Consider the following 23,644-nt stretch of genomic DNA (forward strand, 5'->3'; position numbering starts at 1 on the left):
TTCCTGTCAGAAAATTACTTCTTAATTAGAGTGCTTCATGCTGCCAGCATGAGTTTCCAAAAGACAGGTACGGGAGCAGCTAGAATAACCCTGCTCTTCTAGGTGATAACACTGAAACCTCGGACGTAGACTAGGAGGAGGCAGGGCACTGCCATCCACTGGCATCTCCTGATCTGCACACCAGCATCTGGGAGGGTCAAGTGGATCCCCAGGGGCCCCGCTGCAGCCCTGGTGCACGTGGAAGGTGCACAGGAGGCTGCCTGCATCCCCCCATCAGCTGGCTCTGCACAGGCGCCCAGTGCTCACAGCTGAAAGCCAGAGGAATCCACTGTGACCAAGACGTATCACCATGTGTCCATGTAGATGTGAACAAAACCGTAAAAAACCCCACTTTAGAAAGGGAAGGGGAAGGGACATGCGACCTTCATGCCAGAAATGAGCCCAGACCTGGACAGATCGCCTCCTCCTCCTCCCCGGAAGGGCTGGCTGGTGGGCTGCACAGCGTCCCACACATGTCTTTGATGGTCAAAGCCTCTCCTTCCCGCCCCTGCCCCCAGAGCCTGGAAGGCCCCAGATTTCCAAGAGTTCCAGGAGAGGTGTGAGTTACATGGCAGCCTTCGGAATCATGGGCATTTCCCACTGGAAACGGGGCTTCATAGAACAGGGCGAGGCCTGGTGCCCTGAATCCCACTTCCCCCGCCTCCTTTTCCTGGAGTCCACCCAGGGTGCAGGTGGCATGCGAGCACCTTGCCCGAGGCCCTGGGACTCGGCAACACCTCAGGCACAGAAGCCCTGCCCCCCCACCCCCCGGCATGGCCCCGGGCTCTGTGGACGCAGCTTAGGCCTGTCCAGCGGGACTCGGCCCCATCCTGCCGCGGCTCCTCCACGTGGGCCCTGCTCTGCGGTCTGGTGACCATGGCTGGGCTCTTTCCTGCGGTCACCTCAGAACCCTTCTAGCTCCAAGTGTGGTAGCTACAGTTAAAAACTGAGATTAACTATAGAGTGGGTTGTTTTGGGGGCAGCCCTGCCTATTTCAATAATTACAGTTATCTGTGAGGCACAATGCCAGAAACATCCACCTATAATACATTATTTAATCTTTGAAACAGCCCAAAGGTGTATCATTGAGTGTTTTACATGTAAAAAAGTTAAGGATTAAAAATGTTAAATAGTTTTCCTGAGATACACAATGAATAAAGGTTAGATCCAGGATTATAGAATAAGACATTTCAAATTCCATGCTGAGTGATAGTGCCTCCCATCTTCTTAACCAAGTGGACATAAACTGGAAACACTGTGTATTCTAAACATGTATTAACATATGTACATATTTATACTTTTCTATGTACACAGATGGATAGATACTTAATTCATTCTGTGAGAAGAACAGATGGGGTCATATCAAAGGAGATTTTTCTTACCTTCAGGATGTCCCCTTCCAAGAGCTGGAAGCTGTGTGCTCGGAGATGGATCCCCTTGCCGGCCTCTGTTTCTATCTTGTAGATACACTCGTGATTATTATCATAATTTGAAGGGAAATTTGGAGACAGCAGTGTTCCTTCATTTCCTTTGACACTGGCTCCACATTCAGCTAAAATAGGACATTAAGAAGGAAAGAGAAATCATAAGTGGAATTACTGATTTTAAAAGACAAAAACTCTAAGATCATGGCAGCCTTCTCTTCTCTAAATATATGGCTGTAATTAATACATTGTTTTTATAGATTAGGGACCTTTTGTACTGTTTTATCAGCTGGACAGAAAATATCTCCCCATTCACTCCATGTTCAAGATTTCTTGTTTCTTTTGATAGAATGTCTTTACTCCATGGAGACTGCCCCACAAAGAGCTCTAGGGTAAAGTGGGGCATCCCGAGCAGTGGCTGTGTCCCCAGGGGGGTCACCTGCCTTCCCAGGCCTCATTTCTGCCCCATGAAACACCCTCTCCAAGTCCGATGCACCCATCTACTGTAGTATGGGTGCAAGCTCCCTATATCTGGGCGGCCTTTGCAGTGGAACCTAATGGTGCACCGAACCACTGAGTCCCCCACTGCCTGTCACGGGCTGAGCTCGCCTGGGACAGAGGGGCTCAGTGGTACTCAGTGTGACATTCCTCCCCTCTCGCCCTGACAAAAGGAGAGGGCAATTCACTTTTAGATCCAGATCTTTATAAAACAGTCTTAATCCAGGTAAAACATGAAAATACAGATAGCACTCCACTTTCTGTCAACTCAGGAAATCCTCAACCTCTCAGCCCCTGTCTCTTACCTGTGAAATGGGGGTTACGTGAATAACCCCTTCAGCTCTAAATCCTATGAATCCAAAATGCTCATGTGGTAATAAAGCCGCCACACATGTGCATGTGTGTGTGTGCGTGACAGGACAGCTCCATGGGACTCTGCAGCAAGTAAATCGCCAAGCACAGCGATTTTAAACATTCAACAAAATAAACATGAGGCTGAAGAATAATGAAGTTGCAAACTGACACCCTGTGAGGTGGAGCTGGGAGAGAGGGAAGGAGCCCTGTGTTTAAGTCCAGAGTGGGCTGCCTGTGGTACTACGTGACCTCGCCAGGCCCATGCTCATGATCAGCTAGGTTCTCTCCGACCCCTGCATCTCCCTCTGACAGTCAGCAACATCAGCTACACCCCAGCCATGATGCCCAAGCTGCCCCCCGGGAGGAAGCTGCAAGAGACTGAAGATCAGCTCGTCCTGATCTGTACACTTGGATCCTATGACGCCCCCCAGAGGGGGGGCTGGTGGTAAAGCTGGAGAGGAAAACACAGGGACACTCGGGTCTGCCTCTCCCTTAACTGTGTTTAAATACAGATGCAAAGCAGGCTTTGGCGGGAGCAGGGGATTGGTGACTCAAGAAAGTGGCAGTGGGGTTTTATAATGCTTCTTAAAAACTCGAGATACATATATCATTACATTTTACATATAATTGTACATTTAAAAAATAATCGCTTTTATAAAATTATTTTTTAAAAAGAAAAACACTTTGATGGGAAGGAAAGCATGTGCTGTCTCTCATGCTCAGTGTCTGGGCTTCCTGCTCGGCAGGCATCTGGGCCTCTGGGCATCTGGGCCTCTGAATACTGTGGGTGGGGGGCGGGGGGGCTGACAGTCTCAGGCAATCTAAGGTTGAGGAAATAGGGCTTTCTATCCAGAATCCATCAAGCATTTCACACAAGCAATCCCGCTGGGAGGTGGTACTAATTCACAGGCCTCATTCATACTCCTTCACTTTTTTCTTTCCTGAAGAAACAGGTGATTTTTTAACATAAAAGCCAAAATAAATGTAAAGAACATCAAAACAGCAAAGCAGTGTTTTCCCCTCTGGCTGCTCTGTGGATGGAATAGTGGGGGATTCAAACTTGTTAAAGATTTCAGACTCAAAGAGAATTAAAAAACCAGAATATGGAAACTAGTCACAATGCTATGAATTTTTATGTGAAATTGAATTTGACAGTGCTCCATAAAGGCTATCATTCAAAAATAAAATTTAGGCTGCTAAGTTCTTTTTACACATGGACTCATTCACCCTCAGGTAACCTCATCTGGTAGGTTAATAAACCCCATTTCACAGATGAGGAACCTAAAGCAAAGAATAGTTTAAAAAGTGAGTGCTTTTCTGAAGGTCATACAATTGGTACAGATTACTTTTTGATTTGATAGGAATGGGACTCTACTCCTTTTTAATCCTAATTATGGATGAATACGTTACAGTTAACCGTTCACAATGTGATCTGTAATTAACCACAGTGAAACTAGGGTAACGAGATTTTGTTTCAGAAGGCAGTACGCTTTTAAGGACTTTTATTCAGAGTACTTCACCAGTTAACTGGAAATTATATTTGTTTTTACATTAGTGTTTAAGACATTAACCATGTAATTACTGTCATTATACATCAAAAAAGTAGGACTAGAAAGAAGTCCAAATTCGCATTTGGTCACATGGGAAGGAAACAAATTAAACCTAAGATGTAAATTTTATGTATCTTTTTATTAAGAATCAAAGTTATGTGTTCATAGATGAAAATTAGATTAGAAATTCTAGTGGACACCCTTCCGTCCTGTCTGCTCTCTAACTCTGCTCCTGATTTCTCTTTAAGATATCATGAAATATCTTAAATATCAAAAAATAAGCACTTTTCCTCATCATATAACAGTTATGTAGACTGGCACCCGAAAACACCAAGCTGACCAGCACCACCCTGCTACAGGGGCTGGTCGCGAATAGCCATGTGGATCTATCTGGGCTGGTCAGAGGAAGTCCAGGCCCTGCACAGAAGGCCTGCAGGGAAAGCAGATCCCCTGGGCAGCATGTCGGGCCCCCTGCCCCGTGTGATGTCACGTGAGGCTGGTCTGGGGCAGCCCTGTGCAGAGTGTGTGGAGCCCAAGGATAAAGCCAACACCCAGCCTGGCAAAACAGACGAGGAGGCGTCAGGTCCATGGTTACAAAGGGAAGTCCTTGATCAAACCTCACCCGAAGCTGTATGACTTACGGACGTTTCAGTCACATCCCCACTAAAACTTCACTTTTTATTTAAACCAGTTTGGGCACCTTTTCCTTTACCTTGCAAATTAAAAAAAAAAAAACTGAACAAAACACATGTAATAGAAATGCAAATGGCGGTGCACGAAAGGGCCTGTGCATTTCACTGCACATGACATGGCTCCTAATGGGATTATTTCCAGTGCCCTAAATAAACACTTAGGAAAATATAGCCTACATGAATAAATGCAAATAAAAAGATTCTTTCTCTTTAATTTGGGAGTGAACTAGAAGATGGGAGTCAACTCAGGTGTTCACTAGGAATTGTATATAAGATCAGATGTTTATGAAGGAAAGAAGAAATAGCATATGCTCATAATTCAGTCAACATTTTCCCGATACCCTGTGATCTTTGGAATACATTTGCAACTTTGGCCATAGATAGAAAAATTCTTATTTCTCTGATTTTAAAGGAAGGAACACAGGCACAGAGAAACCATGAGTCAGACCTTTGAGATCAAGAGTGAAGCTTCTGAGGGAAGTGACCTTACTTGTTTGACAAACATCTACTGAATAAGGCACAGAACTGCAGTTCAGAGGCAAGGTAGCCCCCACTGTAAAGGACAATCAGCCTGATGGGAGAGACAGAAGCGTGAGGGCAGGCTTAAAGGAACAGAGAGGTTATTACCCTGGACATTCCCTCTTCAGCCAGTGGGAAAGGGGTACGGACAGGTGATGTGTGAGCTGAGCTCAGGAACGAGTCAGCCTGGCAAAAGGGGGTGCACTGCTGAGATGGCGGCAGCACGGAGGTCCAGAGGTGAGCTGGAACGATGGTGTGTCCGCACCTGTGCAGGCTGGACAGGCGGGCTTAGGAACTGCGTGAGCTGGGCAATGGTGCGGACGCTGGACGATGCACAGCCGGCCTGGACGCCTCGATGGAGTGCAGGACGGGTGGTTCTGAATACCACGGGGGGCTAACTAATGGGTCCTTTTAGGGGCTGGGGTCTGTCTGGAGCCCAGGAGACCCACAGGGTGCAAAGAGGAGAGATGACTCAAGGTGAGCACAGAGCAGGGAGGCTGATCTCAGAGTCAGTGGGAGGCCAGCTCCTCAGAAACAGCAACCGACATGATGTGCATATTGAAAGCTGGAAATCAGAGCAGCTCCCAGACAGGATGCATCGACCGGAGGTTTAGCACCCCAAGTAATGTGCTCCCTTAAAGGCATCCTGCACCTGGATGGGCCGAGGAGAGCCAAGAAAAGCAGAGCAGGAGAGGCTGAACAGAGAAAGGGCGCAGTCAGGCCAGCATGCTGCTCCGGCCGCCCACGGTGAGCAGCGGCTCTCAGGCGCCATGTGACGGCGGGCAAAGCCGGCAGCTTCTCTGCACCTTGGTGTCCCGTCTAGAATGGCGATGACAACTGAGCTCACGCCACAGAGGCATCCTGGGGACCGGACTGGTTAACGCATGTAAGGGGTTCAGAGCAGTGTCTGGGTCAGAATGACGGCTCAGTGGGCGTTAACCTTTGCGTCAGCCCAGTTACTGCTCATGTTGTATTTTAGGCAACAGCGTAAAACCGAGGAACAAGAATAACAGTGTAAAGATAATGAACCCAGATCAGAGTGACAGCAAATGGAATATCATCATCAACAGACAACTTAATGCTATGTGTGGGGAGCAAAGCTCTGATGTCGTTGATATTCCGAATCTTAAACTTATTCTGTAGTTTCCAACTCAAGGGATATGGCTTCTAGACCCCCCTGGAGACCCCCGGGATTGGTAATGCAACACTGTGTCTCTTTCTTGAGACCATGTTCAAAGCTGGCATCCAATTCTCAAGGACCAGTCACAGCCCAGAAGATGGGAGCTGCTGTCTGAGGAGAGAGCCGGGCGGCGTGGTGTGCAGGGGCCTGTGCAGGCCCGACGGGGAACAGGCAGTTGATGATGCTCTGGCAGAACACGCGAAGCTAAGTCCTGACCATCCTACTCTGTGGTTCAATGAAACACAGCAGGTATTAACTGCTGAGTGGGGTGATATTCCTGAATAATGCTGACAACTCAGGAGATTCTGTGCCATGGGAAAAAAACGTGGTTTTACTAAGTTAACAATGTAGCATTTTTATGCGTTATGAAATCTTGTTTTCACGACTTTACCCCCTGCCTCTAGTTTACAAAAAAGTTGGATTTAGTGCAGAAAGTATTAGGGATAATCCATGGACTCAGCAGGCCACAGTTACTCTCTAGACGGAGGCCGTAACACTAGGATATTAGATGGCTTTCTGTAACTGTGAAGAACAGAACCTAACCGTGTCCCAGGGTGAGTGCCATGGCTGAGGGGTGGGGACTGGACGTTGCCTCTGGGGCTAATGACTAGACCTCCACGTGTGCCGGCGCCACCCCGTACTGCAGCTAGGCGACCACGTCGTCTCTCAGATACATGTATTCTCCTCTGCTAACTCCACACAGCAGCATGGGTCAGACCGGCCCCAAACGGAACCTCACCAAGTGGGCAACCTGGCCCCACCAGGCCAGCGCGTGCCTCATTTCAAAGCACTGAGGTAAAGGCCTCTGCTGCTCTTTGGAGTGACCCCTTTGCTTCCTCAGGAACACACTGGCAAGCCACTTCTGCACTGCAGTGTGCACTTGGCAGGCACGTGCCACAGTCACTCAGTCAGAGTGAGACTGAAGAGAAACAACAGAACTCACATTTTGATGGTCACTGTTCATTCTACCGGGAGATGCGGCTTCTAAGCAATATCATCAGCAATGGCTGTGTCAATACAGTGTGGGTTCTGGCTGTTATCTTTCTTTTTGTTCCAGATTACTTTTAGTTTTATATCTATATATTTTTCTTTTCCTTCATAAACACTTCACTTTCCTTCAGTCATCACATTTTATTGCCAACGGGACTAGCCCAACGCTGACTGCAGCCAGGGTGGTCGCACTGGGTGGCAGCCTGGCCCACCGCTAGAGCCCCGGGCTCCTGCCCCTGACTGTACCCGCCCTGGCCCCTGGATGAATGAAATGAAAGCGTGTGACCACCTACCCACACACCTTGGCAGAGGCGCACTCCACACACGACGGCCCCCACCCAGGCACGTAAGCTTGGTTGCACCTTCTAAGCGATACCCCGGGAAGCAGGAGAAGGTCAGCGAGTCTCCGACTCCAAAGTGAAAACCAATCCTCCGGCTGAAGGCGGGGACGCCAGGGTCATCGCACGGCTCGAGGTCATACTCTGGGACATGAAGAGACAGAGTAAGTGTGTGCGCACTTCAGGGGATACTCAGAAATTATTTAGCAAGAATAAACAAGTGCTGTTATAAAAAATAAACTTTTGCATGTATGCAGTTTTCCAAGCCCTGCAGTAACTGTCCCACGGACTGTTTTCCTCCGTGCCACGTGCTCTCCCATAACAGACAGCACAAGTGTTTACATTTTTAAAAACAGATGCACTTTTAAAATACAGTGATCCATTTCAAAACTGTCTCTTCCACCACGTGGCATGATCTTACTGGCATGCTGATCGCTAAAGCCACTAGGGCACTCCTCCCAAAGGTGCTCTTGGGTGGCTGAGGCACGGAGCGCTCGGCACAAGCAGGATCGAAGGGCCATGCAGGTGGGAGGCTTAGCAGCACCAGCTTCACCTCTAAAATACACCTCAGAGGGGAACAGCAACTGTTTTTCTGCCTGTTTTCAATCTATATACCACACTTTATTGTAATTTAATGGAAAATTTTCTATAGACCTAAAATTTCTGTAAACTACTCAGGAAAAGAAAAAAAAAAGGAAAAAGCAGTAATGCCTGGCATCCAGCCACCTCTGGATTAAGCACCCAAAATATCGGTTCTGACAGCACTGCGCATCTGCCCCGTTCCTTCCCGTGTGGGGAGTCCTGCGAGGGGAGGGCCTCGGTCCCCCTCACCTTGGGTCCCTGCTCAGCGGGGCCAGGGGCCCACCCTGCCGGGCCCTCCACGCAGACTGCTCTCAGCTCTGTAGTCAGGGTCAGCTTAGCAGGAAGACCTCCTCCCCCGGGCAGCTCTGCGTGCCAGCACCTTTCCTCCTATTCCCTTCACCCAGTTTGTTCTTTCTGATGGCGGCCCCATCTCTCTACCTCCCCCGCTGCCATACGGGCTCCATGAAGGAAGGATTTTTTGGCTTTATTCACTGCTGTCTCCAGGGCCTGGAATCATGCCTGTATCTTATATGTGCTCAGAAAATGTTCACAGAATGGGGAAAAAAACAAAAACAATGATAGAATGAGTATGTTGCACTCTTTCCCAGGCACTGGCAGGCCACCAGCGGGAGAAGATATGTGAGTGAGTCCTCAGGGTGCAGCGAAGCACACAGACCCAGTACACTGGTGATGGGAAACAGGTAATTTTAGAATATCTGTATGTAGCACTACAGAAATGTAGGGGGAAATTCCAGCTTAGGGAAGAGAGGGGAGGCTGCAGACAGCAGATGTTTGCCCTCAGTAGAGTCCTGCCTGGTGAGGAACGAAAGAAAACAACACATAAAGGCACCATGTTGTCCAAATGCGCGTCTTTTCAAGAGACTGACTGGGATGTCGCATGACTTCTGGACTGTGGGCACCCCGAAGCCGACTCCCCATGGGTGTGGGGAAGCAAGCTCAGAGCCCGAGGTGTGCGCGGCCAGAGGCAGCCGCGGCTCTCACGCTGTTGTTCCCGGGAGCACCTGCAGAGGCCCACCTGGGACACACATCGGGAAGTGCCGCTTAAATGAAGTCATCTCAAAAAGACAGAGATAAACTGGACTAACAAGGGAAAAAGGCAGGTATAAAAGCGTATGGATTGAGTACAAACATGAGAAAAGTACCCAGAAGGGTAAGTGCCTCCTTTGCATAATAAAGTTCCTCCATATTTGGACACTTAAAAAATAATCTCCCTGGTATTAGTGTCACCAGCAACTGTTCGCAGTTTCACGGGAAAATTCCTCCAAACAAAACTCTTTCTCTAGCCTGACATGTTTACTTTCAACTGGCTTTGCCATCAAAGGTGAGTTCTTCCTGTTCTTAAAGACTGACTGAGCTCGTGCGATGGCGAAAGTGATTCCTTCCGCATGCCTCACAGAATGGAAACTTGCTACCAGTTGTGACAAAATGAATTATTACATGTGTTCAAAAACTGACCATATTAGTTTTGACATTTAATAAAAGAATCTTAAAACTGCCCTAAACAGCTACACAGACCCAGAAAAACATATTTTGTGCCTCCTCTTGCTATTCGCTTCCTTCCTTGTTTAGGGAGTCTATAAAAAGGGAAGGTCAGCCTTGAGTTGCACACTGACTCCTGGTAATTAAAAGATGCCTTGTCAGCTCCAGTGGGACCAGCAGAATTAAAACACAGACGGAGAAAAGGGTAAAAATGCACAGACGCATGAGAAGTACATACGGCACAGCTCTGCAGGCTGGAGTCGCTGCCATTTTCTTTTTTTGTTGTGTTCTTTTAAATTCATTTTGGACCGCAGAGGAAGTGGGAACAGAGGGGAGTGACATTCTCATATTGGTACCAATTGAGCTCCACCAGGGGAGAATATACAGAGAGTGATTTAGCTACTAGTGTCAGGAAGATTTAAGGCTTTGATACATGAAGTGGCCAATTCATGATCACTGCTGATTAGAGCAAATTTCCAAGAAATCAGGTAGTCTGAAGTCATCTCGAAAGCTCCACTAATGTGGTGAAATACCAGGAAAAAGTCAACAGAGGCAGATTAAGATGAATGGCGAATGGTCGTGATTACAGGGAACGACAAACAGTTCAGAGCATTTTATAATCCCTGTGAAATCCTTTTGTTTAAGACAGGATTTCATTTTGTCAAAGAGTACTCCAACAATGCTGAAAAAAGATAGCATTTCATCGTATGTACTGCTCATGCAATATTGGGTGAGTAATATTAACTTCCTCCATGATAACGCAGAGGAAGAGCTACCACAGAGAAGAGATGGGCCGCACAGAAACCCTTCTGCTGAGAGTGTCCATTTTAGAAGAGGAGGTAAGATAAACACCCAAATATTGTGACAGAGAACCTCACAGCTGTATCAGAAGTTATTAAACTTATGGGAGCTTAAAATGTGAAGAAACCACTTGCTTCTGGGACTACCTGTTGGCCGGGGTGGGGGTGCGTCGAGCTGCTGCAGGAGCCTGACCCCTATATGCTCACTGAACACTACGCATGTGATCAACTTTATTGCACACATTTGGCCAGAGTTTAAGTGTATGTAATTTCTTTTCTCATATGTAAAAAAATAGTAATACCATTCCTAGAACCATTCAAACAACCGGATCATGTCTGAAAACTGCAGAAACCCTTCGCAACTATCATCCATGCATTATAATTAAAGGGAAATGTTGCTCAGTTCTGTAGCAGCCCTACCTCTGTGTGTGATGGTGCGGAATGAAAAGCCCGCCCTCGGCTGTGTGTGTTCCCGCTTTCCTGTTCACCCCTGAGGTTCTCAGGTCAGGGAACGGCATGTCCTCGGGGGAAGGAACCTCTATTGTCAGATGACGGCAGCTCCTGAGCATGTTTCCCAGGGTGCACCGTTTCCTCAGAGGCTTTGATGATGAGAAATGAGTGGAGGCGGTGCTATTCAGAACACAGGGGCATCGATGATTTTCAGGGATGAGAGTTTACGGGGGGCAGGGCGGCATTCTGCAGGTGCCAGGCAGCTGTCCTCCCATCTTGCTTAGGGAGGCCCGGCCTCCCCGACCCACCCGTGACACTTACCATCACTCAGCACTTACGTGTAAGCACACAGGCGTGCACACACACACCCTCAGACAAACTTACTCACACTAACGTCCTACTCTTGCCAGAGAGGACCGACAGCAGAAGAGGCCAGTGTACCTGAAAACGTGATATTGAAGCCCTCATAGGAAATGGAGAAGTCGGATATAAACCGAAGCTGGGCCGTGAAGTTCCCAAACAAACCCGCCTTCATAGTGTGAGGCAGCACCGCCCCCGTGAGCCTGGCCACGGGCTCCGAGAAGCTCCCGTCCTCCGTGATCAGTAAGTAGTCGTGAGAGCTCTCCAGGTGAAAGGTGTGGAAGATCATCTGAACTCCTGAGAAACAGAGGGGCGATGAGACAGTGACAGGGACAGGGAGAGAGAGGGAGAGACAGGACAGGTGGCGAGTGACAGGGAGGGACGGAGAGAGAGAGAGGGACAGAGATGGGGAGATAGAGAGACAGAGACAGGGAGAGAGAGGGAGAGACAGAGGTGGAGGGAAAGAGAGAAAGATGGAGAGTGAGTGACAGGGAGACAGACAGAGACAGGACAGAGGGAGGGAGAGAGAGACAGGGATCAGATATCAGGAGAGTCAACAATTGGGGAAAAATAATTTCTTCTGGGTTTAGAGACATCAAAACCTTGAATCAAAATACAATCTTGGTACACAAATTTAACTTTCAAGCTTTAAAGGAAAATACGGAGAATGGGTAGGAGAGTGGTATTAGAAATGACAGAAAGAAGAGGGTATAAACAGCAGAAATAAACACTTCAGTTCAGACCTGTGCTGGCACTGCACAGACACAGACGAGACAGGGTCGCAGGGGGGCAGACATGGACGCAGACACAGGAATGTACCTGAGACACGGCAGGAAGCTTACAGGGACAGCCCACAGGCCCTCAGGGAGAGCTCCTGGCCCAGAGGAACTAAGGGTCAGATAACTCTCCCATTTAGATTAAACAAGTGCATTTTAGAAAATCTGGGCTGTGGTCTAGCATATAAACTTACACAGCCGAGGAAAGGCTTTTCGAAATCACATTTATGGCCCTGGGGCCTGTGTCCTCAACTTACCACACCCATGTGTTGTTTCTAGACTTCGAGAGCAGAATGAATAAAATTAACTACAAATAGGTCCTCTTTAATAAAAACACTTATTTTTATGATGCCAAATCCTTGATCACCCAGAATCTGTTTCTTTATTCCTAATTTCCTGAAGGCCAAATTCTTAACATGCATTTATGACAGCACAGTGTAATACAGCACATGTAACAGATATGTCCATTTAACATAGAGTTGAGTTCAAATATAATTGGAATGACAAAGTCTACATGACATCTGTGTGCTCAAAATCCCAAGCTATCTCCTTAAAAATGACAAGTTCAGTCATAAAAAAGACCCAGTGTAAATCAGTGTTTATAAACTCTATTTCTTGCATAAAATGCCAATTTTCCTGTTCTTCACTAACTATAAAATTAGGATAATGAAATCTGTTCTATAAATCTTCACTGCATTATGTGGAGATAAATGATTTATTTACTGTGTGTAATAATGCTGGGTAGACTTAGAATGAAGTCAAGCACAAATAGGTATCCTCCATCTACCGTGATCAAAAATGAGAATTCTAGATCATTTCTTATTTCCTTTTATTTAATCAGGTTTCATATTTTATTTAATGCATGCCTCTTTTCCTCACCTACATGTAATTTTCAAGCTTACATTCACATGCATAAATCTCAGTTATTTGATAAATGGGGAGTAGAAGAAGGGATCTACTTTTGCTTATAGTACAAATAATGTGAGATCATGTTTCTTCAAAAATCTTATAAAAATCAAAATTGTTGAAATATATGTAAGGAAATTAGTTATCTTACTAATTCACACATGAATACTTTTCTTCTTTGTCTCCATGTTTGTATCTTGTTATTTATCTTGTATATTTAAAATCTTTGTAATATTCTTACCTTTTCCATGAGATACTTCAATGGTCCACGTGCAGTTTAAAGAGTTAGGGTAAAAATCTGGGAACCCAGGAGAAAGGATGGTGCCACTCTTCCCACGGATGTAGCCTCCACAGAGAGCTTAAAATAACAAGGACATGTTATTGTAGTATTGAAGTTCCACAATGATTACTGGAATAAAATACTTTAAAAGGGATATTTAATTTGCACAAGGACAAAATGAATACTTAATATCACCTCCATTAAATGAAAACAAAACCAAAACTATTTTACTTGCAATTATACTAAGCCAGTTCATATACAGGTGTCCTAAGTAGGAAAAAATCTAGAAAAATCACACTGAGGGAGGCTCAGTGGCTAAAGCAGAGCCTTGTTATGATGGTTAATTTTATGTGTAAACTTGTCTGGGTCATGGGATGCCCGGACATCGGATCAAATATAATTCTGGGTGTATCTGCAAGGGTGTTTCTGGACGAGGTTAACCTTTGCACTGGTGAACTGAATAAAGCAGACTGCCCTCCCTAATGTGGGTGAGCCTCGTCCAATCAGTTGAAGGGCTAAATAGAACACAAAAGGGTGAACCTTCCACAAATGAGGTACAACTCCTCTTGCCTGGCTTCCAATGGACTGGGACATCAGCTTTTTCCTGACCTTGAGACTTGAACTGAAACTTCATCTCTGAGTCTCAAGCCTGCCCACCTTCAGACTGGAGCCTACACCACTGCTCCCGGGGGTGTCCAGACTGCGGACTGTGGACTTGGGACTTGAAGGCCTCCATGATCACATGAGCTGATTCCTCATAATAAACCAATCTCTCTCTCTTTGCTGTACAGGCTGATACAAATTAATTCATATGCAGTTACATTCAAAGTCATAAAATGTATCCATCTTTGTTTCACTCGTTCTTAATGCCATCAAGATAAACTGTTTGATCACATGCTGGGGAGAAGCTGACCACTGTGGGTTGTCTTCCATCCATTTGATAAAAAACCCGGACATTGCTAACCAGTACCATCAAGCTGCCACTTAGCAACAGAGTGACACAAAGCTACAGATAAAACAAATCTGTTGCTTATTTCGATTCATATACGTGTAAACACAAAATAATCTAATCATTACAGATATTTTGAATTAAAATAATTTTGTCCAAAAAGCCTACTGTTTTTGTTTGTTTTAGAAAGGGTAGAGTTGCTGTACAGAGAACTGCATTGATATTCTCATCTGAAATTAAAGAGAGAAGGGATTAAAATAAGAGACCTGGCTTCCTTTCAGTGTCCTCACGGGTCCATGACTATATTCACACACACCCGTCTCTATTCCCTTTAGTGGAGCCACAAAGACAGCTGCTGTAATGTGAATCACAATAACCTATTTCTTTTTTCACTGTATGGTCTATTCTGGGTAGTTGTGAAAGATATTATAGTAAAATTTTGCTGTGCTTAAGGCTATAATTTCTTGAATTTTACTTTTCTACTTATGTTATCTCCCCATAATCCAAGACCCAGAGGTATGATTTTGGGGCTCTCTCAGGTGGAGGACCAAGACACACAGAAACCAGGGAAAGATGGACAAGGTGACATATGCCGGGATTTCTCCCAGGGGAGTTGGCGTGTTCTGCCCAACCGTGGTTCACGTTCTCTGTTTGAGCCTCTGCTTTATCCATCCATCCATCCAAAATTATTGACTGAGGAACTATTATTTTCCAAGCACTCTTTTCTACTATTAGGCAAACAACGTAAGTCACACAAGGCCCTGTCTTTCCAAAGTTTACATCTGCCTAGTGGGTGTGCAAAGAAGACAGAACTACTCATGACATGTTCTAAGAACAAGAATCTTAACTGTTCTCAAAACTTGAAGGCTGTCTAGGTAATGAGAGGGCTGGGCTGCTGAGGCAGCCACGTGATGGGTGTGCACCATGCGGAGGTCCACTCCCAGGACCTGAATTCAAAGGGAGTGATGTGACCATGGAGGGGATGCAGAAGGTCTGAGTAGACCCACTGATAAGAGACTGCCCTGTGATGGGTGGCGACTGCCAGTTTATCACAGGGTCCTTGGGTACCTACTGGTCCTCCAAAGAAAGACCACGACCTCCCCTGGGTTCTGTAGTTACTGACTTCCCATCATTCCAAGCTTCTCCTCAGCTGCCCAAAGTCTTCTAATCCATTTGAGTTTGTAGACAAGTCAGTGGTTTCAAGAACCAAAACTTCAGCTTTAATAAATGCATTTTTCAGTGTCTCTACCTGAATTGGAGGAAGGCGAGAGTGGAAGTATGTAGACTATGTCATGGGTTTTAGCCATTTTCCACTTGAGAGATGAAGGTGGCAGAGGGATTAAGCATGAAAGTCTCACCTGTCCCCGGAAGGTGACTGTTCCTTCCACAATGCTGATGCTAAAACGTGAGAGCCTGCAAATTAACATCTTAAAATGCTGACTTCTTTCTCAAAGCTCAGCTGCACTTCCAATTGCTTCCTACGTGTCTGGAATGTGACCTAAGAGTCATTTCTCTCTCTCGTGGCCCGTGTCCCACCATGGCATGTCTTTCCATCCTGCTCTTCTCGTGCCTCCAGTAACCGTGGGGTCTGTCTAATCATCGCCGAGCCTCTGTCCCCCGGGCCTCTAAGGAGATTTGCCTGGGGAACATGCAGAGTACTACCTGATCTCTTCCTTTTCTCTTTTCCCATTATTATCTTTTTGCTCTAAGCTACTGATAAAGTTCTGTTCAAAGCCAACACTCAACAGGGTTTCTTTCCACTTCAAGTTACTCATGGACTCTCCAAGTCCTGTGATCACTGATTTCATTTGTTCATTCATTCATTTACACTGGAATCACTTTCTCAGAATAAATCTTACCTGGAAAGCCTACAGTAAAAAAGGACAACAACAGAGCTGTCCTGTGAGACGAGCGCCCTTGGGGGCCTGCTGCAGCTACGCTCTCTCACGTATGGGATTGGGTGCACCCTCCCAGGACTAGTGTGAGAGGCCTCTCAACTACCCCTGGCCATCATCTGCCCTCGGCAAACTAGGTCCTCTTCCCAAGCGCTCCAGGCCTTCACTCTTACTGCCCTTTCCTTTCCCAGCTGGTAGGTGCAGAGCAGGGCGTGGCTAGCATCGTCAAACCACTTGGAGATCAGCTGAGAAACAACTTTCCCGGTCCCCTGGGAAAGGAGGTTGGCCAGAGGTGAAGGGTCAGAGGGTGCAGGCAGGCGGGGCAGTTCTAGAGGATGCCTGATGCCTGGACCTGGTTCAGGGGAAAATCGGGTCTGACAGGGTAGTACATACACCACCATGTTGCCTCCTGGGCTATCTGAGCACAGGCCACATGCAAGAGCCTGGGCGGAGTGAGCTCTGTAAGCTTGAGGGTTTGCACATAAAGTTGATGGACAGCCCATAATTTTTCATTCATTTCCAAATGGCTGCTCTACTCATAGAGCGTATTTGCAAGATAAACTTCAAGTGTTAGACAGCAAACATTTTAAGGTGTACAACCTTTCCAACAGAAATCCCACTGCAGTCACATTAATCCCCAGGAAACACGCACACCAGCCCAGCTTTTCAAATATGGGCACGGCTCTGCTTTTCCTTGATCTGCACCTTCCCGGGCCCCCACCTACCGTCGCAGCTGGGCAGAGCGTGGCTCCACTGGTGGGTCCTCTCGCAGACAAGGGGCCCGTCCTCACTTAGTGTGTACCCCGGCTCACAGCTGAAAGTCACCGTGGACCTGATGCCGAAGGTACTGCCGTGCCGATGACCGTTCACAGGGATCCCAGGGTCAAGGCAGGAGTCGGAATCCAGAGTCACACCTGGGTGCACAGGAGAATGCACTTGGTAAGGACTTCTCTGGTTCACAGAAAAGAAAAAATATTGGTGCCATATGCATGTGAAATATCCCCAGACATCATCAGACCTGGAAAATTCTGCAAGTGAATCCAGTAATCCATTCATGCAAAAACCAACGCGTTTCCAGATATCTGACCCTGTTTTCCTGTACAGAGGTTATACCATTACACTATACGCATGATATTTAAGGAGTGCAAACATGAATGACTCATTGAATTTTACTTGCCTTCACTCGGAAACTAATGGACTGCACTAGAGGGAGTCTAAGGTTTTTTGTGTTTTCTATCTCTGTCCCTTCGTACTCACTGTTTCTTTTCATATTCCATGGTCCACTTAGATTTCGGCAGTCATACTTCAACATTTCTATGTATGCATACAGACACACAATACTGTACATACATAATGCAAATTAAAGCTGCACTAGATTTGATTTTCTGGAATTGCTTTCCATAAATCCACACACGTCTTTCCCAGATTTGTACTTAAGTCAGTACTTGAGATGGCTTACAATTAGCCTCTGCTAAAAGATGTGAAAAACTGAAGTGCTATATAAAAAGTCAAGTGATTATGATCATGTCATTATGAGAGTTTCTTTTCTGTCTCAACATTTCTCTTTATTTCAGAATGATACATATATTTTTAAAGATAAGGAAAATGGGGGTGCGGAGCCAAGATGGAGGTGTGAGTACAGCAGTGGAAATCTCATCCCAAAACCACATATATCTATGAAAATATAACACAGACAACTCTTCCTAGAACAGAGACCACAGGACACAGGACAACATCCAGACCACATCCACACCTGCAAGAACCCAGCGCCTCGCGAAGGGGGTAAGATACAAGCCCCGGCCCCGCGGGAGCCGAGCGCCCCTCCCCCCAGCTCCCGGCAGGAGAAGAGCAGGCAGAGCGGGAGGGAGACGGAGCCCAGGACTGCCCAACACCCAGCCCCAGCCATCCGGGCCAGAGCGCAGACACAGTGCATGCGCGGGGGGCCCTGGATACTAGGGAAACAGGGCAGCAGGACCGGGGAGCGGGAGCCTGAGGCTGGCGTCAGAGAATAAAGAAAAACGAGCGGCCATTGTTTCTTGTTGTTGTTGTTGTTGTCGTTTTGCTTTGGTGGGTGCTTTTTGGAAGTCTGAAAGGGACAGGGACCCCAACACTAGGGAAACAGGGCAGCAAGACCGGTGAGCGGGTACCAAAGGCCGGCGTTGGAGAACAAAAGAAAAACAAGCAGCCATATTTTTTTTGTTGTGTCGTTTTGTTTTGGCGGGTGCTTTTTGGAAGTCTTAAAGGGGCAGGGCGGGTCACTTAATCCAGAGGTAGGGAATCCGGGGATCTCTGGGCACCCTAACCCCTGGGCTGAGGGGAGCAGGGAGGCCCCTTACGGAGATAAATAGCCTCCAGGCCGCTCCCCCTCCAACGCGACTCCACCACTTTGGAGCAGCTGCCCGAGCCAGGCCACGCCCACAGCAACAGCGGAGATTAACTCCATAGCAGCCGGGCAGGAAGCAGAAACCCTGTCTGCGCACAGCTGCGCAGCACAAGCCACTAGAGGCCGCTGTTCTCCCAGGAGAGGAGGGCCACAAACCAACAAGAAAGGAAGTCCTTCCAGCCGTCACTCGTCCCAGTTCTGCAGACTATTCCTATCACCATGAAAAGGCAAAGCTACAGGCAGACAAAGATCACAGAGACAACACCAGAGAAGGAGACAGACCTAACCAGTCTTCCTGACAAAGAATTCAAAATAAGAATCATAAACATGCTGACAGAGATGCAGAGAAACACGCAAGAAAAATGGGATGAAGTCCGGAAGGAGATCACAGATGCCAGAAAGGAGATCGCAGAAATGAAACAAACTCTGGAAGGGTTTATAAGCAGAATGGATAGGATGCAAGAGGCCATTGATGGAATAGAAATCAGAGAACAGGAACGCATAGAAGCTGACATAGAGAGAGACAAAAGGATCTCCAGGAATGAAACAATATTAAGAGAACTGTGCGACCAATCCAAAAGGAACAATATCCGTATTATAGGGGTCCCAGAGGAAGAAGAGAGAGGAAAAGGGATGGAAAGTATCTTGGAAGAAATAATTGCTGAAAACTTCCCCAAACTGGGGGAGGGAATAATCAAACAGACCACGGAAATACACAGAACCCCCAACAGAAAGGATCCAAGGAGGACAACACCAAGACACATAATAATTAAAATGGCAAAGATCAAGGACAAGGAAAGAGTTTTAAAGGGAACCAGAGAGAAAAAGGTCACCTATAAAGGGAAACCCATCAGGCTAACGTCAGATTTCTCAACAGAAACCCTACAGGCCAGAAGAGAATGGCATGATATATTTAATGCAATGAAACAGAAGGGCCTTGAACCAAGGATACTGTATCCAGCACGACTATCATTTAAATATGAAGGAGGGATTAAACAATTCCCAGACAAGCAAAAGCTGAGGGAAATTGCTTCCCACAAACCACCTCTACAGGGCATCTTACAGGGACTGCTCTAGATGGGAGCACTCCTAGAAAGAGCACAGCACAAAACACCCAACATATGAAGAATCGAGGAGGAGGAACAAGAAGGGAGAGAAGAAAAGAATCTCCAGACAGTGTATATAACAGCTCAATAAGCGAGCTAAGTTAGGCAGTAAGATACTAAAGAGGCTAACCTTGAACCTTTGGTAACCACGAATTTAAAGCCTGCAATGGCAATAAGTACGTATCTTTCAATAGTCACCCTAAATGTTAATGGGTTGAATGCACCAATCAAAAGACACAGAGTAACAGAATGGATAAAAAAGCAAGACCCATCTATATGCTGCTTACAAGAAACTCACCTCAAACCCAAAGACATGTACAGACTAAAAGTCAAGGGATGGAAAAACATATTTCAAGCAAACAACAGTGAGAAGAAAGCAGGGGTTGCAGTACTAATATCAGACAAAATAGACTTCAAAACAAAGAAAGTAACAAGAGATAAAGAAGGACACTACATAATGATAAAGGGCTCAGTCAAACAAGAGGATATAACAATTCTAAATATATATGCACCCAACACAGGAGCACCAGCATATGTGAAACAAATACTAACAGAACTAAAGGGGGATATAGACTGCAATGCATTCATTCTAGGAGACTTCAACACACCACTCACCCCAAAGGATAGATCCACTGGGCAGAAAATAAGTAAGGACACGGAAGCACTGAACAACACAGTAGAGCAGATGGACCTAATAGACATCTATAGAACTCTACATCCAAAAGCAGCGGGATATACATTCTTCTCAAGTGCACATGGAACATTCTCCAGAATAGACCACATATTAGGCCACAAAAAGAGCCTCAGAAAATTCCAAAAGATTGAAATCCTACCAACCAACTTTTCAGACCACAAAGGCATAAAACTAGAAATAAACTGTACAAAGAAAGCAAAGAGGCTCACAAACACATGGAGGCTTAACAACACGCTCCTAAATAATCAATGGATCAATGACCAAATCAAAATGGAGATCCAGCAATATATGGAAATAAATGACAACAACAACACTAAGCCCCAACTTCTGTGGGACACAGCAAAAGCAGACTTAAGAGGAAAGTATATAGCAATCCAAGCATATTTAAAAAAGGAAGAGCAATCCCAAATGAATGGTCTAATGTCACAATTATCGAAATTGGAAAAAGAAGAACAGATGAGGCCTAAGGTCAGTAGAAGGAGGGACATAATAAAGATCAGAGAAGAAATAAAGAAAATTGAGAAGAATAAAACAATAGCAAAAATCAATGAAACCAAGAGCTGGTTCTTCGAGAAAATAAACAAAATAGATAAGCCTCTAGCCAGACTTATTAAGAAGAAAAGAGAGTCAACACAAATCAACAGTATCAGAAACGAGAAAGGAAAAATCACGACGGACCCCAGAGAAATACAAAGAATTATTAGAGAATACTATGAAAACCTATATGCTAACAAGCTGGGAAAACTAGGAGAAATGGACAACTTCCTAGAAAAATATAACCTTCCAAGATTGACCCAGGAAGAAACAGAAAATCTAAACAGACCAACTACCAGCAATGAAATTGAAGCGGTAAACAAAAAAATACCAAAGAACAAAACCCCCGGGCCAGATGGATTTACCTCTGAATTTTATCAGACATACAGGGAAGGCATAATACCCATTCTCCTTAAAGTTTTCCAAAAAATAGAGGAGGAGGGGATACTCCCAAACTCATTCTATGAAGCTAACATCACCCTAATACCAAAACCAGGCAAAGACCCCACCAAAAAAGAAAACTACAGACCAATATCCCTGATGAACGTAGATGCAAAAATACTCAACAAAATATTAGCAAACCGAATTCAAAAATACATCAAAAGGATCATACACCATGACCAAGAGGGACTCATCCCAGGGATGCAAGGATGGTACAACATTCGAAAGTCCATCAACATCATCCACCACATCAACAAAAAGAAAGACAAAAACCACATGATCATCTCCATAGATGCTGAAAAAGCATTTGACAAAGTTCAATATCCATTCATGATAAAAACTCTCAGCAAAATGGGAATAGAGGGCAAGTACCTCAACATAATAAAGGCCATCTATGATAAACCCACAGCCAACATTATATTGAACAGCGAGAAGCTGAAAGCATTTCCTCTGAGATCGGGAACTAGACAGGGATGCCCACTCTCTCCACTGTTATTTAACATAGTACTGGAGGTCCTAGCCATGGCAATCAGACAAAACAAAGAAACACAAGGAATCCAGATTGGTAAAGAAGAAGTTAAACTGTCACTATTTGCAGATGACATGATATTGTACATAAAAACCCTAAAGACTCCACCCCAAAACTACTAGAACTGATATCGGAATACAGCAAAGTTGCAGGATACAAAATCAACACACAGAAATCTGTGGCTTTCCTATATACTAACAATGAACCAACAGAAAGAGAAATCAGGAAAACAACTCCATTCACAATTGCATCAAAAAAAATAAAATACCTAGGAATAAACCTAACCAAAGAAGTGAAAGACTTATACTCTGAAAACTACAAGTCACTCTTAAGAGAAATTAAAGGGGACACTAACAGATGGAAACTCATCCCATGCTCGTGGCTAGGAAGAATTAATATCGTCAAAATGGCCATCCTGCCCAAAGCAATATACAGATTTGATGCAATCCCTATCAAATTACCAGCAACATTCTTCAATGAACTAGAACAAATAATTCAAAAATTCATATGGAAACACCAAAGACCCCGAATAGCCAAAGCAATCCTGAGAAAGAAGAATAAAGTACGGGGGATCTCACTCCCCAACTTCAAGCTCTACTATAAAGCCATAGTAATCAAGACAATTTGGTACTGGCACAAGAACAGAGCCACAGACCAGTGGAACAGACTAGAGACTCCAGACATTAACCCAGACATATATGGTCAATAAATATTTGATAAAGGAGCCATGGACATACAATGGCAAAATGACAGTCTCTTCAACAGATGGTGCTGGCAAAACTGGACAGCTACATGTAGGAGAATGAAACTGGACCATTGTCTAACCCCATATACAAAAAGTAAACTCAAAATGGATCAAAGACCTGAGTGTAAGTCATGAAACCATTAAACTCTTGGATGAAAACAGGCAAAAACCTCTTAGACATAAACATGAGTGACCTCTTCTTGAACATATCTCTCTGGGCAAGGAAAACAACAGCAAAAATGAGTAAGTGGGACTATATTAAGCTGAAAAGCTTCTGTACAGCAAAAGACACCATTAATAGAACAAAAAGGAACCCTACAGTATGGGAGAATATATTTGAAAATGACACATCCGATAAAGGCTTGATGTCCAGAATATATAAAGAGCTCACACGCCTCAACAAACAAAAAACAAATAACCCAATTAAAAAATGGGCAGAGGAACTGAACAGACAGTTCTCCAAAAAAGAAATACAGATGGCCAACAGACACATGAAAAGATGCTCCACATCGCTAATTATCAGAGAAATGCAAATTAAAACTACAATGAGGTATCACCTCACACCAGTAAGGATGGCTGCCATCCAAAAGACAGACAACACCAAATGTTGGCGAGGCTGTGGAGAAAGGGGAACCCTCCTACACTGCTGGTGGGAATGTAAGTTAGTTCAACCATTGTGGAAAGCAGTATGGAGGTACATCAAAATACTCAAAACAGACTTACCATTTGACCCAGGAATTGCACTCCTAGGAATTTACCCTAAGAATGCAGCAATCAAGTATGAGAAAGATCAGTGCACCCCTATGTTTATCGCAGCACTATTTACAATAGCCAAGAATTGGAAGCAACCTAAATGTCCATTGATAGATGAATGGATAAAGAAGATATGGTACATATACACAATGGAATACTACTCAGCCATAAGAAAAGGGCAAATCCAATCATTTGCAGCAACATGGATGGAGCTGGAGGGTATTATGCTCAGTGAAACAAGCCAAGCGGAGAAAGAGAAATACCAAACGATTTCACTTATCTGTGGAATATAAGAACAAAGGAAAAACTGAAGGAATAAAACAGCACCAGAATCACAGAACTCAAGAATGGACTAACAGGTACCAAAGGGAAAGGGA

The 23,644-nt window shown here is 45.2% G+C and overlaps 1 protein-coding gene across 1 annotated transcript in view; it reads right to left on the reverse strand.

The window, feature by feature from the left end:
- The window catches only part of CSMD1 (CUB and Sushi multiple domains 1), a 1,485,257-nt gene that overhangs the window by 242,080 nt on the left and 1,219,533 nt on the right, over positions 1–23,644 (reverse strand). Inside the window, exons 18-22 of the mRNA XM_036898253.2 lie at positions 16,808–16,996; positions 13,200–13,316; positions 11,358–11,573; positions 7,540–7,728; positions 1,422–1,591 (exon numbers count right to left, since the gene is read on the reverse strand). Coding sequence (XP_036754148.2) covers positions 1,422–1,591; positions 7,540–7,728; positions 11,358–11,573; positions 13,200–13,316; positions 16,808–16,996 — 881 coding nt within the window. The remainder of the gene's footprint in view (positions 1–1,421; positions 1,592–7,539; positions 7,729–11,357; positions 11,574–13,199; positions 13,317–16,807; positions 16,997–23,644) is intronic.

The sequence above is a fragment of the Manis pentadactyla genome, chromosome 7 (assembly GCF_030020395.1).
Source record: "Manis pentadactyla isolate mManPen7 chromosome 7, mManPen7.hap1, whole genome shotgun sequence".
Lineage (NCBI taxonomy): Eukaryota > Metazoa > Chordata > Mammalia > Pholidota > Manidae > Manis > Manis pentadactyla.